The sequence below is a fragment of the Rhea pennata genome, chromosome 15, assembly GCF_028389875.1.
Source record: "Rhea pennata isolate bPtePen1 chromosome 15, bPtePen1.pri, whole genome shotgun sequence".
NCBI lineage: Eukaryota > Metazoa > Chordata > Aves > Rheiformes > Rheidae > Rhea > Rhea pennata.
The window spans coordinates 11,241,257-11,259,148 of record NC_084677.1 but is presented as its reverse complement, the minus strand read 5'-3'; the positions used below and the strand labels follow the sequence as shown (position 1 = coordinate 11,259,148).

The following is a 17,892-nucleotide window of genomic DNA, read 5'->3' as shown; positions in this document are numbered from 1 at the left end:
AGATAGCAATATTTCACCTTAGAGGTTAATATTCCTCCCCATCCATGAATCACTCTAGTTACCTTCTTCTGAAATACACAGCTATCAATACTGCTGGAAAAGATTACTACAACAAAAAGGACAAGCATCTCTGCATAAATTGTAATCCTACAGACTGTGTTTCAGCAAGCAAGAAAAGTTAGTTCTGTCTACTTTGTTTCAAAATTAGCAAGAAAAAAGTTGGAACAATTTGAACTGCTGTGAGGTACCTATAAAAATGTAAGTCAGACTTAAAAGTTTGGCCTACTGATCATCTTTGCTTCGGCAAAAGTACAAATGGAGTTTACATAATGCCGCCTGTATGTGAGCACTGGCTGGAAACTAAACAGTGCAAATGTTTCTAATAAGTCATTAATGGGAATCCATTTTTCTCATTTCAGACAACTTTAAATCCTTTTCTTTGGTACATATTATTGAATCCTTACTTTTAACACCCATATATTTAAGTGAATCCTGTATTAATCTCACCACTGTATTGTGTCAACAAGCATCTATAATCAGCTCCATGGTAACTAAAATAAATAAATACAAATAAAAAACAATCATTACTACTAGCAAAATATAAACTGTTCCTGAAGCCACAAAGTCATTGCAAGGTACCTTTTCTACAATTTATACTGTCAATAAGGCAGATCTAGAAGCATATACTTCTTGGAGTATGGATGGAAGGAAAACAAAACACACATCAGCGCACACTGAATATAATTTAATTCTGTAGTAACCATACAGGTTGCTGTGAAGGAAATAACTTTTTTTTTTTTTGCTTAAGGTATTCAAAATACCTGAAACTCGAGCAACTTGGTAAAAGCATCTACTACCAGCAAAATATAGAAGAAATTGTAGTTAGTTTTTTCCTCTCTGTTTGGTAAAATAAACGGTAATAAGAAATAAATGGAAATTATATTTGTGTGTGCGTATGTATGTACATATGTGTGTGTATTATATATATAAATATATATATATAGCACTTTACTGCTAGTCTTCATGACAGAAACTCCTGTAAGCATTATCTGTATTTTATGAGGAAATTGAGGTATTACCATAATAACTTTCCAAAATCCAAGGTGACAGATGTTAGATCTAAAAAGAAAATACAAGTAACTGGCTTCAAGATGCATCCTCAGTAAATTAGGTGTTTCTTACCTAATTCTTTAACACCAAGAGTTTGATGAATTCAACAGGATTTGATACATAAACTGATAGTTTTGTACCTTCACACACTAAAGAGAACGCAAAATGTTCACGTAACAGAAGCAGTGTTAATTCAGATTTGTTAAAAAGCAAATATAAAAAACACCAGTTCCTCTATGGACCAAAAGCATGAGCAGATCTCTCATCTCTGCTCTGGCAGGCTTTAATAGCCAGGCTGACACAGCTCACTCTCACGACATTCTTCCTACACATAAAATAGTTCCATATGTTTAGATGTTGAGTGGTTGAGCAAGCACAAAATTAGTTCTGTTACAACAATGCCTTCCTATTAGCTTTTCTTGTGCCTTAAGGCCTGCTCACTTATAGACCCCAAACACAATGGCAGGTCTCAGCTTTGTCAGATTCTTATATCCACTCGAAAGACACACGCAATCGTGAACTGCAATGGAAATGTTAGCTTTACGGGTGGCACTGACACTCCCAATCCGGGCACACCTAGTAACAGACTACTTTTGCTGAAGTATTCATATTATTATGTTTCTAGATCTTTTGCTGGTGCTTAACTAGCACTTTGGTTTTTTTATTGCACTGGGAGCAACTCTAAAAATGCAAGTACTTTTAGCAGCATTTACACTTCAGGGCAGGTTCTTAATCCCCTAGGTGTCCAGATCAGTGAAACATCACAGAGCACCACCTTTCCTTCCTCGCTCACACACCTGGACCCTCTATCAAAAGGAGAGTATATGCTGGAAAATGATATTTAAGAACCTAATTTTAACACCTCAGATTTTCATGATGGTTTTGCAGATTGCTTTTTAGCAGTCACTCCTTCTAGGGCATGGGACAGAATTCTTCACTCCCTGTATTATCACCCCACCCCTCTTCTATAGTCTCAGCACAGAATCCAAAGAGGTCAATGAAAAGCAAACAACTTCTACTGCAGTCCCTACATGAGGTGGTGCAAACACCATTAGGAAAAAATAATTTTATATAATTGCTTCCTATCACATCCTCTCTTTCTCTACTGGTAAGAACAGGGAGAAGCATGATGTGGTTTATATACAAATATAGAGTACAGTGCTTAACTGTACTTATGTGCTTAATGATCACCAGAACTCCTTTGCAGGTAGTTTTTGAAAAGCCAGCTATCCATAAACCCCCAAAAGCCCAAACCTGAAGAACTACTTCTAGTGGATAGCAGAATGATTGCTTGCTCTCTTCCTCAATTCCTCCATAGAAGAGTGCTGTGTTACCAGGTTCTCAGTTCTGGCCCTGAAGGGCAGAAGTGATAATATGCCATACTGATTTTTACATATCATATCATACTTTTTCATCAGACAACTGCATTTTGAACAACACTGCTAGCTGGAATAGAAGTTTGTATCTAGTGCTAAGTTCTTGATCCTTTATTTTGAAATACTGATTCTTTACAGATTTTTCAAGTACCTTCATGTGGTCTTGGGATTATTTCATATACAGCCAGAACTCCAAGTAGAGAAAAATATTTTAGTTGAGGTATGGTTTCAGGCTCAGCAGGAGCTGGAAATCACTGCTTGATCATAGCACTAATGATCCCTCATAAACTGATCCCAACAAAGCAACAGCTCCTGTGGGAACAGCAGAGCAAACTTCCTCAGGAAGACCTGGCTCAGACAGAAGAATAACACTGAACAGCAATAATCTGCCATGTAGTATTAGCCAGCTTATTCCTCAGGAGGTGAAAGTTAACGCCCTTATTGGGAACAGCCTCTTGGGTATAGTTTACTCTATGAAAAACCCATAAAACCATTTACACATAAACCTTTGGAAGATACATGGCAAGCCCGCATTTGTGAACAGAGCAGAGACAGTTGAAAATAAGTAGCATGTTGTAGATTCACAACTTACTATCATTACTGTTGCTGCACAGCATGATGTACAAGGTAGTTTAAATGAAAACCGTTATTGTTAACACAAGTGACCTCAATATTTATGTCAGAGAGGTGAGATGAAACAAGAAGCTCTATTCAACACTAATTTCACCCAAGTCAACATTGTTGGACATACGCACCATGGCTGTAAGTTTATGCTATATACCTTGTTGTGATGTACATAACATAGGGGAATATGATAAATATTTACTTTAAAAATATATACAATTTAATAAATAAGATAAGATTTAGCAGCCTTAAATTCTGTCATCTATATTGACTTAATGACTGCTCTTATAAAAAGCACTGACCTCCCTTGAAAGCATTCTAAATTTTCAACCTCCCCTACATGTACAACTTTTGGCATGTCTAATTTCAACTGTGCATACTATTCACGCTCTTTTACCTACAAAAATGTTGAGCACTGAAGCTGGAATAATTTATATCCCCCTCTCCTCATACTGAAGAAAAAAAATCATTAGAGACCTTCCCACACAAAATGGAACATACGGAGACAAAACTATAAGCTTTTAAAGTTCATTGCAAAAGAAGTGTACAGATATAATAGCAAAATTCTTTACTACTGAAAACAATAGGAGTTTGGGCATTGGCTTAAATTAAAGCCAGCTCTGTCCTTATTTCCTGCACAGAATATTGGTTTGGGACTGTCAATGTAAGAATACTGAGAAGTCACTGGTTTCCAGATCTGACTTTGCAGAGCTCTGTATGCATAACTAAACCTCACTGAGACCTCTCTGAAAAATAAATCCATTTACTTTTCAGCTTTTCCTTATAAAGATATATGAAATACATTGAAGCAAATTAACAAACAATTCTTAGAAAACTACAAAAGGAAAAAGCGTCAGCTGGAGACTTGAAACTAGATCCACAAAGGTGGAGTTCCTCTCTGGTCTAAAGAGAGTTAAGCACCTGAAACCTTCAAGGATCTCATTTGCTCTTAATTACAATGCTGGAGACAAATTTTTATAGCCAACATCTTTCAAATGACTACAAAACTTTTTATGAGAATGAAATGTAGGAGAAGAATCACCCTTCCCCCAATCCATTTTCCCAGAACATAAGCTTCTTTAAGAAAAAATACAATCTATATTTTAAAAGAAAAGGAAGAAAAAGCATTTAAGCAGCTATTTTATTTGGCTATCTAATTTAGCAGAAAATCATCATTACTACTGGAATAAGATGCACATATTGTTTAGCATTCAGCATATCAGAATAGATCTTTTTTTCCTGAAAGCATAAGCCCAGGTTTCCAATCTTAATGGCTGTAAACAGCTCCGAGTGAGCCAATGCAGTGCTTTCTTCCCAGATTTGCCAAGACCTCTGCTCTATGCGATTCTCAAGCAGCTGCAGTATTGAGAAGACCAGGCTGTTTCATGCTGCTTTTCAAAACCCTGAAGACAACAGCCAAGGGGAGAAACTGCAATACTCTTTCTCCTTGGTACTAAGCTTACTTGTAGAAGCAGAATCTAGAATTATACCCATAGGAGAGGGATCTAAAAAACACAGAGGTTATGCAAACAAAAAGTTTCTTTCACCAGATGAAAGCAGGATGTTGCAAAAAAATGCTACGACTTAGGGGTACATATGAAAGTTGGAGGGTTTGAACATGATCCAAGTATTGCAGTCGGCCAAGAGTCCCTGAATCCTGCTAGCAGCTGGGAGTGGGTTTCCACCAGGGCAGCGTCTTCCTACAGTGCACTTCCCCATGGCATGCCCTGGGTAATGAATAGCAGTCATAAAAGCATTTATCTCATAATTCGATACTACAGTGTTTGTGACAGGAAGTCCTTGATTGAATGGGCATCTTAGCACTTCCTTTCTTTGCAATGAGGGTGAAAGGCTCATCTTAGAAGGTCTAAGTACTAGAAATATACATTTATACATGCTTTTAGGCAGAAGTCTTGTGAAGTCTGATGTATTCCACATCAATAAAAAAAAATCTACAGAACAGTCATTAAGGAAGCATAACAACAGCTCTCCTTTAAGATTTTTATCAAGTCAACAGTTTCTTTGGCTCCACAACACAAGGGAAAAAACTTTAAGTCTGTCAAAACATTATCTGAATGGTCAAGTCCTTTAGAAAAATCCATATAGATTTCACATTTGCCAAGTTTCAAGCTAATTAAAAGTAAAACTGTTGTCTGCATGTAAAGCAGTATAGGATAGAAACGGCTGCCAACCTTTAAGTAATCATCTGTCAAGTAACTAAGAACTAATGATTTCTAGGTTTAATATCTCTGAATTTTTGTATTATGAATAGATATTAAACATTTTTCTTTAACACTTATTTTAATGCACTATGCTTAGTTTTCAAAAGACCTTTTTCCATCAGTGATTTCTTCCAAATACTTTTTGTTGTCTCATTCCCATATGAGCAGAGAGTGCAACATCTTACTCATTGCACAGGAATTATTAACATGATGAAGGATTTAAGAAAGATGTACTTAAATATTTAAAATGAAGATTATTTTATTTGACTTTCATCCCCTAAGGAAGGGGTCATTACCACAGCACTGCTGCTAGGTGGAACTATAAGAGGAAAGAACAAGCTATTTTATATAGCCACGGGCAGTAAGATCATCACTACTAGCTATAGGAAGAACGTGAAGTCACCAAGCGAGCTCCTGAATGCTGCACTTGGGGAAGGAAATTGTCTTGTTCCTCTCCTTTGGACCATTTAGGAAAAGCCAGATTCTAGAATAGGCAACTAGAAGCAATTCAAGCATATAAACATGAAGGACAATCTGGTCACTGGGAAGGCCAGTCATCAACCCCCAAGAGCCGACATATTTCTAATGCTCTATTTCATCAAAATAAAGGACACATGACCTGTTTGAATCAGGTTTACCCTCTCCTGTGCACAGAGCACTCAGCATGAAAGATGTAAGATAAAAGAAGTCATCTTTGCAAGAATTTGGGACAGAAACCTTTATCCTAACACCATTTTTCTCTATTCTGTACCTGGGGCTTGCTTAGAAACTAGAAGTTTATGAAAGGGTGGTTAAGTTAGCTCCGTTTCTGGTAAGAAGGGCTTCCCTCCCCAATATGGCAATCTAGGCTTCTCTGGGATACAAGATCAAAGAACAACCATCCTCCGATTACCAGGCCCTACACAACTCAACAGAACATGTGCGTCCTTATCAAGGGGCTGAAATGAATTAGTAATACAAACAATTACATCATTAGTGAAAAGGCAGATGTACAAATCCTTGCTCTTTTAATGAAAACAACATCATATTCTCAAACAAAAAACATATGTGGTCGAGGCTTAAAAGCTGATAAAAATCAGCATGCAGGAAATATTCTGGAAAAAAAAAAGGAGGGAGAACAAGATCCAAAGCTCCCTGCAACAAAGGAAATGCCAAGAGAAAAGGAAAGAGTCAAGATCTGCAACAAACTAAGCGAAGAGGCCGGCTGAAGTCTCTGTCCAAGGTGACCAACCCCCGGGAGACGGGCGCGGACGCTCCCCGGGCCCTCGCGCTCCGCACACCGCCGACGGGGACCGTCCGCTCCCGCTGCGGCCCCAGGGGCCGGGCTGCGCGGCGCCCACCGGCCCCTCCGCCGCGCCGCGGGCCGGGGGTGGCTCCGAGCGCGGCCCCGGGAGCCGCCCCGCGCCCCCCGAGCCAGGGCCGCGGGGCTTCCTGCCGCAGGGCCCGCGGAGCGGCCCCCGCAGCCGCCGGGCCCGCGCCGCCCGCCGCGCCGGCGCCCCTCACCTGCGGACTCGCCGGTGTTGATCCAGTCCGGGTTCGCCAGGCTGGCGATGGCGAAGATGTCGGCGGCCAGGAAGAGGCATCCTGAGATGATGGTCAGTTTATCCATCTCCTCCGGCTCCCGCGGCTCCCGGCTCCGGCTCCCGCAGCGGGCCCGGGCCGGGGGCGCCTCACAGCCGCGGCTCCATGGGCCCCGGGCTGCCCGCGCTCCCCTCGGCGGCGGCGCCAGCAGCGGCCCCCCCGGACGGAGCCGGAAGCGAACCCGGCGGGCGGGGGGGCGGCGGTGAACTCCGGAAGGGAAACCCACTCGCCTCTGCCGGCTCCCCCAGACGGGGCGGGGCTTCGCGGGGGGGGCGGGGCTTCGCTCGGCGTGGGGCGGGGCCGCCGCCCAGGCGGGGCGGGAGCTCCCGGGAGGCCGCGCCGGGCTTTCTCTAGGGAGAGGGGCGGCAGGGCGGGGCTTCCCCCGGTGGGCGGGGAGGACCTGCCCGGGGGCGGGGCTTGTATGAACGAGGCGGGCACCAGGCTGTTAGAGGAGGCGGGGCGAACGCCCGAAGTGCGAAGAGGGGCGGGGCTCCGGGAGGGGCGGGGCGCGAGCGGGGTGTGTCCTGCAGGGGGCGCTGCCGCGGGCGGGGCCGCGCGGGCCGGGGGCGACCGTTGGGAGTGGGCGGGGGGGAGGGGGGGCGGCGAGGCCTGCGGTGTGTGGTGGCGAGCTGCGTGCCGGGGCTGAGCTCGGCCCCTCCGGGCTCTGCTCCGCGGTGGCCCGCGGCGCCCCCGTCCGCCCGCATCCCCTAAGGCGCCTTTCAGCCGAGGCCCCGCGGCCCCAGGATGGCTCCGGTGAGGCCTCTCGTGGAGGGATGACAATAAGCAACTTGGTCAGCGCTGCATGAAGGCGGCTGCGGAGCGGTCGTAGATCTGCCCTCATCTCAAAAAACACCGTGTTTGATAGTCTCTGCCAGTCCTCATCCTTTTGAGATGTTGGGTAGTGGCTTAAATTTGAGGGTTGTTTCCATAGGGTCAAAAGCAACGGTAAAAACAAGGAAGGTGGAAGGACCGATCATGCAGGTTCCTCAAGGATGTGGAGCGATGCGAAAATGCTGTGTTGCATTGCTGCCAAATTAATCTTGGCTAGAAAAATCACCCCAAAACAGTGATTTTTGATGGCATGTTGTTGCATGGAATAAACTTCATTCAAGGGGAAAAAGTCCGTGGAGCCAATAAATGGACAGTTTGTTAAATGTGGGAAGTGAACCTCGCTTTGACCACGGCAGGTCTTTGCCTTCCCGATTCTCCCACCAGCATGGCAGTGTTGAACTAGTAATTGTTAGTGTGGCAGCATCTACAGGTACTTGCAAAATATTTAATCGCACAAAGTGCCTTTTTCCTGCTAGCAGTGAATACCCACCTATTTTTACAGACAAGCATAACTGTGGTGTATACAAAACATATCTGAAAACCAAACAAGCGATTGTCTGTACTGTTTATTTTTATGGAAGTCTTTCATGTAGCTGTAAAGATACTGAGAATCACTTATGATCGGGTCAGTTATTCAATGGCACCCTATGAAAGGGAGATATTAGTAAAGAAACCTTGACGCATGCAAGAGGAATCAGTAGGAATTTTTATTTGGAGGACAAGAGCTGTATTTAGGTTCTGTTGAAGTCTCCTGGATAGATCTATTAAGGGTGGAGAAAATAGTATGACTTTTGATGAAAACCAGCTGGAATTGTTCCCTTTAAATAGGGAACAATTGGTGTGTGGCAGAAATGGGAGAAGTGATTTTTATTTAAGAAACTTCAAAATTATACTGCACTAACAATGGAAATCCAACAGTCTTGAAAAGAAATTATTTCCAATAATGATCTCTAACGATCCTATAAATTGGTTTTGAGTGGTATTTAAATAGTTTTTAATACAAGCATTATGTAAAAGTCTGCCTCAAAATGAGTTTGTCTCTCAATAAGCTTCATGGCAAAGGAAATAAAGGAAGGCAGCGTAGAGAGGGGACAGAAAAAGAAGATGTCTTTCTCATGGGCTTCCAATATGCAGGCAAATCTGAAGTCAGAGATAATGACAGAATCCAGTCTTCATCTTTCCCAGGTTATTAAGAGATGACTATGTACCTACAGGTGTTGGCTGGGAGGGATGCTCCGCTTCCTATGCATTCCCTGGGAAGTTGTGGGGCCCCAGACAGAGGGTCTGAGCTGCAGTACTCACTAACAGGCAGCCTAAACTGAATTTCTCCCCTATGCTGAAACAATGTGCTCAGTACAACCACCTCACTTGCCAAAAGCCAAACTTCCCTTGCATCTGTCCCCATGCCTATGTCGCTAGAGTGGAGCCCTGGCCAGTAGGCAGATTTGCAATTGCTGCGCCACGCAGGTGCCACCGATGATTTTGCTGTGCGGGTCCTGCTGGCCCTTTCACCGCAGGTCGTGGGTGCCCAGAACCCATGTGCCGTCATGTTCTAAACGGTCGCGGGGCTTGAAGCCCTCTCCTTAGCTGCCAACCTACTGTTCCTCCACAGGCCATCATGGAGCAGCAGCTCATTTCCAGGAGACTAAGCGCTTGCCCAGTGATTTTGGCTGCATAGAAGATTTCTTCACCTCGGCTCAATGGAACATACCCAGTCTTCTGCCGCACCAACAGGTGGGGATGAAACTCGTGACTTTTGGTCTCTGTTTGTCTCTCTTGCTCTTTTCATCTCCTCACTGCTGCCTCAGTGTTCTCCTTCCAGTCCTGTATTTCAGGTAACCTCAAAAATTTTAAGTCCTTTTACTAGGACTAGAAAGTTTATCTGCTTCAAAGATCCCTAGTGCCCCAAATTTTCTTAGTATCAAGAGGCATTTCTGCACTTGTGATTGAGTATTTGGAGTGGTATAGTAGGTGGATGACAAAATGGAAAGGATGTTACTTCAATAGAATAGAATAGCCTGATACCACATGCTACTGCAGAAACAGCAGAATTTAAGAGTGAGCTTGGAAAAAAAATGAGGACAATGGTAGGATAACTGTAAGGTAAGTTCTGCCAAGTGTGTCAGTCTTCTCCAGCAAAGAATGAAGAGAAAATCCAGACACTTTCCTTGGAAACTACAGACTGATATTAGGTATTGTAAAAATCAAGAATCACATCTAAAAGTGTGAAGTCATGGCATTTCTCCTAGATGTTTTGTAGGCTCTGGGTTAGTCACAGTTTTGCAGTTGTAAGTCTCTTATGTAGCAAGATAACTTAATGTAATAAAAATAAGTTTAAAACTGGGATTCTGGCTTCTAATTAGAGTTAGCTGGATCTGTTATTAGCATTTTTTTTTTGTTGTCTCAATGCTGATCATTAGCTGACCTACAGTCATTCATGAATTTTAATAGAATTTGCTGAATAATTCTGGCTAGAAAATAATAAAAAGTAGCCTTGCTTCACGATATCATCTGTTTACATTTACTGACCTGGGAATTGAGTACTCATTTTGGAAGTATGAAAGTAGGATTCAGTTCCCTGCTCTGACTGGAAAAGATCAAAACATGCATTTCTTGAAAAGTGACCAAAATCACCATGGGAAAGGTTTTGATACCTTCTGTTGATCATGTTCCACTTTGCATAAATTCTTAGGCATTCATTGGAGAAACAGTAGCAGGTTAGATATCTGACTTCTCAGAACTATCAATAGATGAAAGTATGTTCCAAAGTGGGTCTTACTTTGTTTCCTTTTCTTACATGATTATGAAACTTAAATATTTTATTCAAATCAAATGTAATGTTCTCAACATTCAAAAATATTCTCAACATCAACTAAAAAGCCTGCATTTTTAATCGGGAAGGAAAAAAATAATTCAGACTATTTCTGCTTCGCTGTGTTTTTCAGTTCAACAGCCAAACTGACAAATCAAATTTTCACATTGCCCTACTTTTAATCCAAATTCTTTTATAGACTTTGTATGTTGTCATTTAGGGCCTGATCAAAAGCTTACCAAAGCCATTGGAAAGATAATCAGGTTTCTGTACTTTACAGAGGAAGGGTAAAGTGGTCAGAATGTTCATTAAATGATTTGAAAACTTTGGAGATAGTAGGGTAGCATTTAAAGTTATTGCTACCCTACTATTAGAAGTTACATTTAGAGATTAGTTCTTCTTAAAACAGAACACTTTAAAAAGTCTATTTTAATGGAAGATAGTTTATTGTAGGAGGCTCAAGCACTTGTGTTTCAGTCTTAAATTTTCCTGGCTCTTCATGAAAGAAGCAGGCTTGAGAGATGGAGGATTTAGTTTATTATCCTATTATATTTCTTGGTGGAGACACTGGGATAATGTCATTTATATTGTATTACTTGTATTATGCATTTTAATGGATAGTGGATGCTCAAGAGTATTTTATTTCTGTAGGTGCTAAATTTGGCAAGTACAGTCCCTTCCTTCATGTCAGCAGTAGGGTGTGAAACCAATCTGATGGGAATTTAGAAATTAATCTCCTCTATAAATATTGTTATGAAAAATCCATTTTTGATAGGAATTCAAAGCTTTCTTGAAATCCTTAACAGCTGACAACTCCTCTGTGCTGTTATTCTATTCTGTGTTCTTTACATTCCCTGAATGTATCGCCATTTGTAATGAATACTTAAGTAACAGCAGTATTACTTTTTCTTTTGGTAATGTGCGTGAATTTTTAAGAATTAATAAGTTAAGTTTACTGTGTAAAAACTACTTTCAGAATATTTATTTGCAGAGAGCTAGCTTCCAGACTACACTAACTTTTTGTAAGTATTGTTAGTATGGCTTTTTGGCAGCCACTCAGCAGGCAATGCATATCTAGAGAAGCAATGAAGGATGGGGGACTTAACTGGACAATTAAGAATGTGTTTCAGCACCTGCTCAAATGTCTTCTTAAACATTTTATTGAAGAATGATATCACGCTTTCAACAAGTAAAAATTTCTTCTCATCTCTCAAAGGGCAATTGCCAGCACTGGAAAACATCTCTCAGCACATACTGAGTGCAACATTAAAGGCAAATATTAGGATGGGTGAACAAGGACTAGGTCTTATAATCATTCAGAATGGGCCGTATCTCCAGATAACAAGTCTTGTTGAGAAAAGCTCTGCAGCTCACAATGGAAAGCTAAAACCAGGTAAAAACAAACAACACTAATATTCAAATTTAGTAGCATTAAAATATTCCTGTCCTGCATTTATGTTTTGTGCCTACTTCTGATTTTCTTTACACCTATGCAGATCAAAAGCAACTCAATTAAAATTACAGAGAAAAAGAAACTGACACAAACTCTGTAAAGCTCAATGCTAGCACTCCTTTGTAATGAAATACCTGTGATCTTAAAATAGCTGTTATGGGTGACTATTTCATAATCAGATCAAGATATAAGTCTGTACATTGTTCTCCAGGAAAAATGATTTCCTGCTGATTCATCAGCAGATTTTTCCAAAAATAGTTTGACTATTACTTCTATATAGTAACTAAAGTTTTAATTATTTGATTTTGTTAAGAGTCTTGTTCAGATTTCACTCTACAAGCAACGCAAACCTTTCTGAAAGCTTTAAGTTTTTTGCCTTATTGTTTGCTTTTTACTTCTCTTTATTATACAGAATAGTTACAGTAATTGCAATAGTCTCTGTGTTCTATCAATTCATGCAGGTGTTGTTTGCTAAATACTTTGAACCTAAAATGTGCTGTAACAGTACTAACAAATCATTACTAATCCTTAAGGTTTCTTGTAGAACACCAGACATCTATATTAATCTTGTAATTGAAAGCTCTATAAGTTTGACTGCTTCATATAGGTCCCCAGACCAATTGCATTAGCCTTATGAAATACAATTTGAGAATGACTATGTGCTGTTATGACTAAATTTTGAATTATATCTGATAAGGAAATCCATGAAGCAAAGACTTGAGGGTAGTGAATTCATTTAGAAATATATTGGCTGTCTGCTGAAAATGTGTATCTTTAAACAAGAGCAATTTTCCCAGCATTGTCTTTATAGTTTGGGCAGCTCTTTCTTCTCATGCCTTTCAGAGAGAATTAGAATTCCAAGCACTAAGAGAAAAGATCTACTTGTTTGATGAAGTAAAAGCTACCGGGTTTTACACTGGTAAAAGGGGTTTGCATTTTTGATTTGAGTATAAAAATCAATGGAAAAATCCTGAGCATAAAATAGAAGTGGATTTGCATCTAAGTGTATTTTTTTGTATTATCATCTGAGGAGCTGATGGTTTTTAGCTATTCATAAGAAAAAACTTTGTATACAAAGACATGTATGTTATACTTTTTTATACATCTAAAGCATAAAATAGAAGAGGAATCACTGGAAACAAGTAGTTCTGTTTGAAACGATTTGAAAAATATAAGTTACAAAGGCATCTTCAATAAAGGCTGCAAAAACAGGGAGTCAGTTTATTTATGACATGTGATGCCTTTGGTTTACTGCAGCAAGTACTGAACTGTTTTTAAGGGGACTGACAACTGGTAACAAACACTGTGCCTTTGTAGCTGATCTTAGTTGCAGCCAAAAGAAACAATTTGAGCATGCTTCATGGAGCACCTGGATCTAAGTCAGCACATTCCACAAAAAAAAGATAGCAAGCAGCTGAATTTATTCAGTTCATGTTTAGAGTGAACTTATAAAAACTTTAAGACTAAAGCTATACATTCTCACAGTGAAAACAGTATTTTGTAGATGATCCATCTCTTAATCGTACTGCAAACAGCACGCTTATTGTGATGCATGGGACTTGACAAAAGGACAACACAAAAACCCTGCTTAGAAGGTTTTCTTATGAATTGTTTTTTATCTTTATGGACTTCATTTTTCTGTTAAGTAGGCTGAGTATTATTGCACAATTTCAACCTGGAAAGTAAATGAATATTAGCACTACTTATAGCTTGAAAGAGCTTGTGCCGTTCTGCTGACCTTAAGGGAGGGGAGGAGGATAAAAATTCAGAGGTAGTGAGAGGCACTAATATCTTAAAATCCTACAGTTAAACTCAGCAAACATGTATATATGCATGCCCTGTTCTGCATGCCAACAAGAAGAAAAAGGACTGCTTAGCACATGTACCTCTTCAAACTTCCTTTACTCTGCAAGAGGTTATCTAAAGGCAAATCTTTGGTGGCCACTGAAGGATATTGATCAAAAACTGATAGATAAATTGAAAAGCTGGGTAGTGTTTCAGACTGTAGGCGGTGGAGCAGAGAAGCAAAATTATCTGTCTGCAGATCAGAAATGGCTTTGACTTGCCCAAACAATATTATCTTTGACTTAGATTTGACATCTCCAGATCAGGCCAATATGGGCAGAAAAACAGAACAATTCTGAAAAATCTATCTAATGCCAACAATATCCTGCATATATTTTAAAGCCTAAGTATATTTATGTCTACACATTTTGAAACATGTAATCTGGGTGGCTTACCTTTCCATTAGCTGGGGCTGAAAACTTACATAAAACTGTTGGCAAACTATGTTCTCATGCTTTTTCTGTGTCTGCTGTCCTTGTACATGTTCCAGAATTTTTTGTTTGCACCCAAGTAGAGCTAACATCGTGAGCGAAGGTGGTGTGGAGGGAGGGGGTAATGATGTTGGAGTAGAAGGAAAAGTTAGTGGAAAGTAGTGGATGAAAACTAGCAGTCGTAGCCAGTAGTTCAGACAAACAATTTTATGACTTACTGTCACAGTTCCTGGCACCGGCATTTTTAACCCAAAAGGGTTTAAAAAATAGAGCAGATGGAGAGAGGTTCCGTGCTCAGCCTAATATGGCTGCAGACAGCTGTACTGCTTGTTTAAATCACCTATGCTGTTCTGTAGCAGTTCAGTACATAATGTTTACTGATACTGCTCCTCAGTGCAACAGTTTCTGACAAGGTGCTGATAGATAGAGCTCTAGTCTGTCGCAGATTCATTCTGCCTGCTTTATGCTATCTCCAAAATTACAGGCTTACCCAGTAATTATAACCCCTACAACCAATCCCTCAAAGCCCATTTTATAATTCCCCAGCATATATATTTTGTCTGCTCTATCGTTCTTGGCTACAGTACTGCTTTCTGCAAAACTGCCGCTCCATGCTTTCCACTGAGGGCCTGTATTAAGAATACTGCCTGCTGCCTTACCCCTTAGAAAAGAGAAAAAGAAGAAGAAAAGAGAAAAGGAAAAAAGATACCCACAACCAATATACCTTTCTGTTGGAACTCCTCAGTTAAATTATGCACTATGACCAGCTCCCGTGGGCATCTCCTACATCTCCCCCTTGCCCTGACAGCATCTTGCAGCGTGCCCATGTGTCGGTCATTTTCAAAGCAGAGGGCCAGGCACAGAGGACAGTCAAACCTGGGGCTGGGATGAACTCAAGGTGACACAGCAGTTGCACAGATTCCCTGACTCCACACAGGTAAACTTAGACACTATCAGGAAGGGGCCTACTTGGCTCCATACAAACACACATATACAACAAGATGAAATCCAAGCGTAGACAGCAGATACACAGAGACATGCCATTCCAGCTGTGAAAAGATACAAGGAAGCAGTGGAAAGAGGCCAATGGCAGAATTGTTAGCAGTGCAGCTATATAACCTCAACAACCTTGCTGGAGTCTTACCTCCAAAGTAAGTCCAAAGTAGTATTACTGATCAGAGTATTCACCATTGTACCTTTTTCTCTCCTAGAAAAACCCAGAAATGCAAGGCAGCACTGAGTAGGCAATCCAAAATTTAGCACATTCGTTTAGACAAATCCCAAAGTAAATATCTGTAGCTTTCCTTAGTGTTCTGAAAAGATTATTTCTCAACAGAACTGCTGAAGGATCTTTCATTAAAAAAGAAAGCAAAACCAAAGCTCCATCCAACTGGTTTGAAGAGCTGCTTAATGCATGCATTTTCGTGTAAATATGTGAAAGTAGAGTGGTTAAGATTACATATTTTGTAATATGAATGCAGTAAATTTGAAAAAGTCTTCTAAGCTGACTACTGTCAATTTTCTTCCCTTGTCAGGTGACATTCTAATAAAAATTGGACATGCTAATGTATTAGGATGGACTCTGCGAGAGCTGAGGCAACTCTTGCACAATATTCCAGTAGGAACTAGTCTACAGATCAGGGTTTACAGAGATTTTCTTGAAGTACCTCAACATTGGCAAAATGTGTCTGACTTAATACCTGAAGTAAAGCTTCCTACGACAGCAGAGTAAGAAATAAGTGTTGTACATAACTATCAAGTTTCACACCTTTCTTATTACTCTAGAGAGAAACAGGAAGTAGTATATTAGCTCTTTCTTTTTAAGATAAAATATTGAAGAGCTTGTAAAGATTTATTTTTTTCTCATACATTTTTAGAAGATGGAGAACTGTGATTTGAAGTAAAGAAATACCAAAAGAGTGTTCACTTTTCTAGTTACAATGAAGACAGGGTCAGGATAAACATTAATTTCAAACATGTTGCTTCCCAGCTCCACAGAGATTGTAAAAAAGACTGGCTGGCAGTAACTTCTCTGAAGTCAGAGGCCATGCCCGTTTACAATAGCCAAGGATCCAAACAATTACAAGGAGCTGATGAGGTCGAGATGGAGGACTTCCTACAACTATGTAAAAAGCATTACTGTTTCTTAATCAGTCAAACTACTGAAAGCAGTTAACGATCATGACTTTTTAAACTCCTGAGGGGAAAAAAGCAGCTTGTTGTGTGAGCAAAAACTGCATGCAAAAGCTTTAAAAAAATATACTGCTCTCAATCCTGAAGGTGGCTCATATAGTAAGTATAATTAATCTAGATTGGATACAAGGCAGTTATAAGTTTTCCTGAGGCCCAAAATTTTAATAGAAAGGTAACCTCAGATCTAGGGCAAGGAGCAGAAATAGTAAAAAGAGCAAATCAGACTAGAACTGCAATGAGACAGAAAGGAAGCTCAAGCAGCAAGGGGGTTTTCCAAAAAGATTAAACCTCTAATCTTATGTTTAAATAAATCAAAGTATTTACTATTCTGAAGGAACAGAAAAAGGATAGGTTGCTTTTCTATTGCCCAGATTACCGTTTAGCTGTTACATTAGGAGCCCTAGGGAAACAGTATGTATAGAACTATGAACAGCATCAGTTTCATATTAGAGCATCTTGAAAACTAATGAACTGTTTTTTAAGCCGAATATTGACTAAAAAGAGATTTGATGATTAGGCAAGTTAACTAGATGTCTGGGGGAATTACAGTATGTCAGAGTAATGCCCTTTTGTATACTTTCAGCACATCAGGTGAAGACACGGAAGACAAAGATGACAGTGGGACTAGTAGCGATGATGATGTAGACTTGGAAACTTTTCAATATAAATCTTCCCAATCATCATGTTGTGAATTCACCCATATGGGTGGTAATTTACCACCCCTATCCAAGATTTGGCACACATCTGATACAAGCCACACACTTACAGTAGGCAAAGACATTGGATGTGACATTATACTTCATAATGACACTGATGCATTGGGCAATTCTGAATTCAATACTGCTGGCATTAGATCTACTTCTTACTGGACTGTGGAAAAGAATGAGACCAGTTCCTCTTCCTCCTTCTCTTCCATATCGGATGCATTATGGCTGGAAGAATTTGGCTTTCCTTTGGAATAGCTCAAAACCTGACTTCTTCAAAAGATTTCTGAAGTCGTATTATACTAGTTCACTTTTAATACTGGATAGTGAAGTTCATTACATTGGAAGATGATGGTGAACCATGCTTAGACTTACAGAAATCTAAGCATCCTAGGATATTTAAAACAATACAGTAGCCACACAAAGCTGTCTCTTCTAGCAGTGCCCTCTCTACTGTCAAAGAGGTCTATCCATGCTACTTATGGAGAAGACATTCAAATGCATTAACTCTGCTAAACCTAGAAGAGTAAAGCATGCAAGCTCTAAGAGCCAAAATACATTCATCTGTTTTTGAAGGTAAGTGTCTTCATTTATTTGATAGAAGGATGGCACAGGCAGAAAGTTTATCAAGAGTTTTTCTTGAATATACAAGAATACACAGAGAATTGTTGGCAATTACAAGTTTTATCTGCATCACAAGGATCTTTTCT

At 40.3% G+C, this 17,892-nt stretch overlaps 2 protein-coding genes across 5 annotated transcripts in view; one reads left to right on the top strand and one right to left on the bottom strand.

The window, feature by feature from the left end:
• The window catches only part of MOSMO (modulator of smoothened), a 31,571-nt gene extending 24,427 nt beyond the window's left edge, over positions 1–7,144 (bottom strand). For all 4 annotated transcript variants that reach the window (XR_009960006.1, XR_009960008.1, XR_009960007.1 and 1 more), the window contains exon 1: positions 6,836–7,144. Coding sequence is in view for 1 of the 4 variants with exons in the window: in XM_062588555.1 (XP_062444539.1) it covers positions 6,836–6,941 (106 nt within the window). In the remaining 3 variants the exon portion in view is untranslated. The remainder of the gene's footprint in view (positions 1–6,835) is intronic.
• Positions 7,145–8,050: 906 nt separating this feature from the next.
• On the top strand, positions 8,051–17,440 carry PDZD9 (PDZ domain containing 9). Its single transcript, XM_062588607.1, has 4 exons — positions 8,051–8,174; positions 11,773–11,949; positions 15,821–16,013; positions 17,062–17,440. The coding sequence occupies exons 1-4, from the start codon at positions 8,051–8,053 to the stop codon at positions 17,438–17,440; spliced, it is 873 nt and encodes a 290-aa protein (XP_062444591.1).
• The last annotated feature ends 452 nt before the right edge of the window (positions 17,441–17,892 follow it).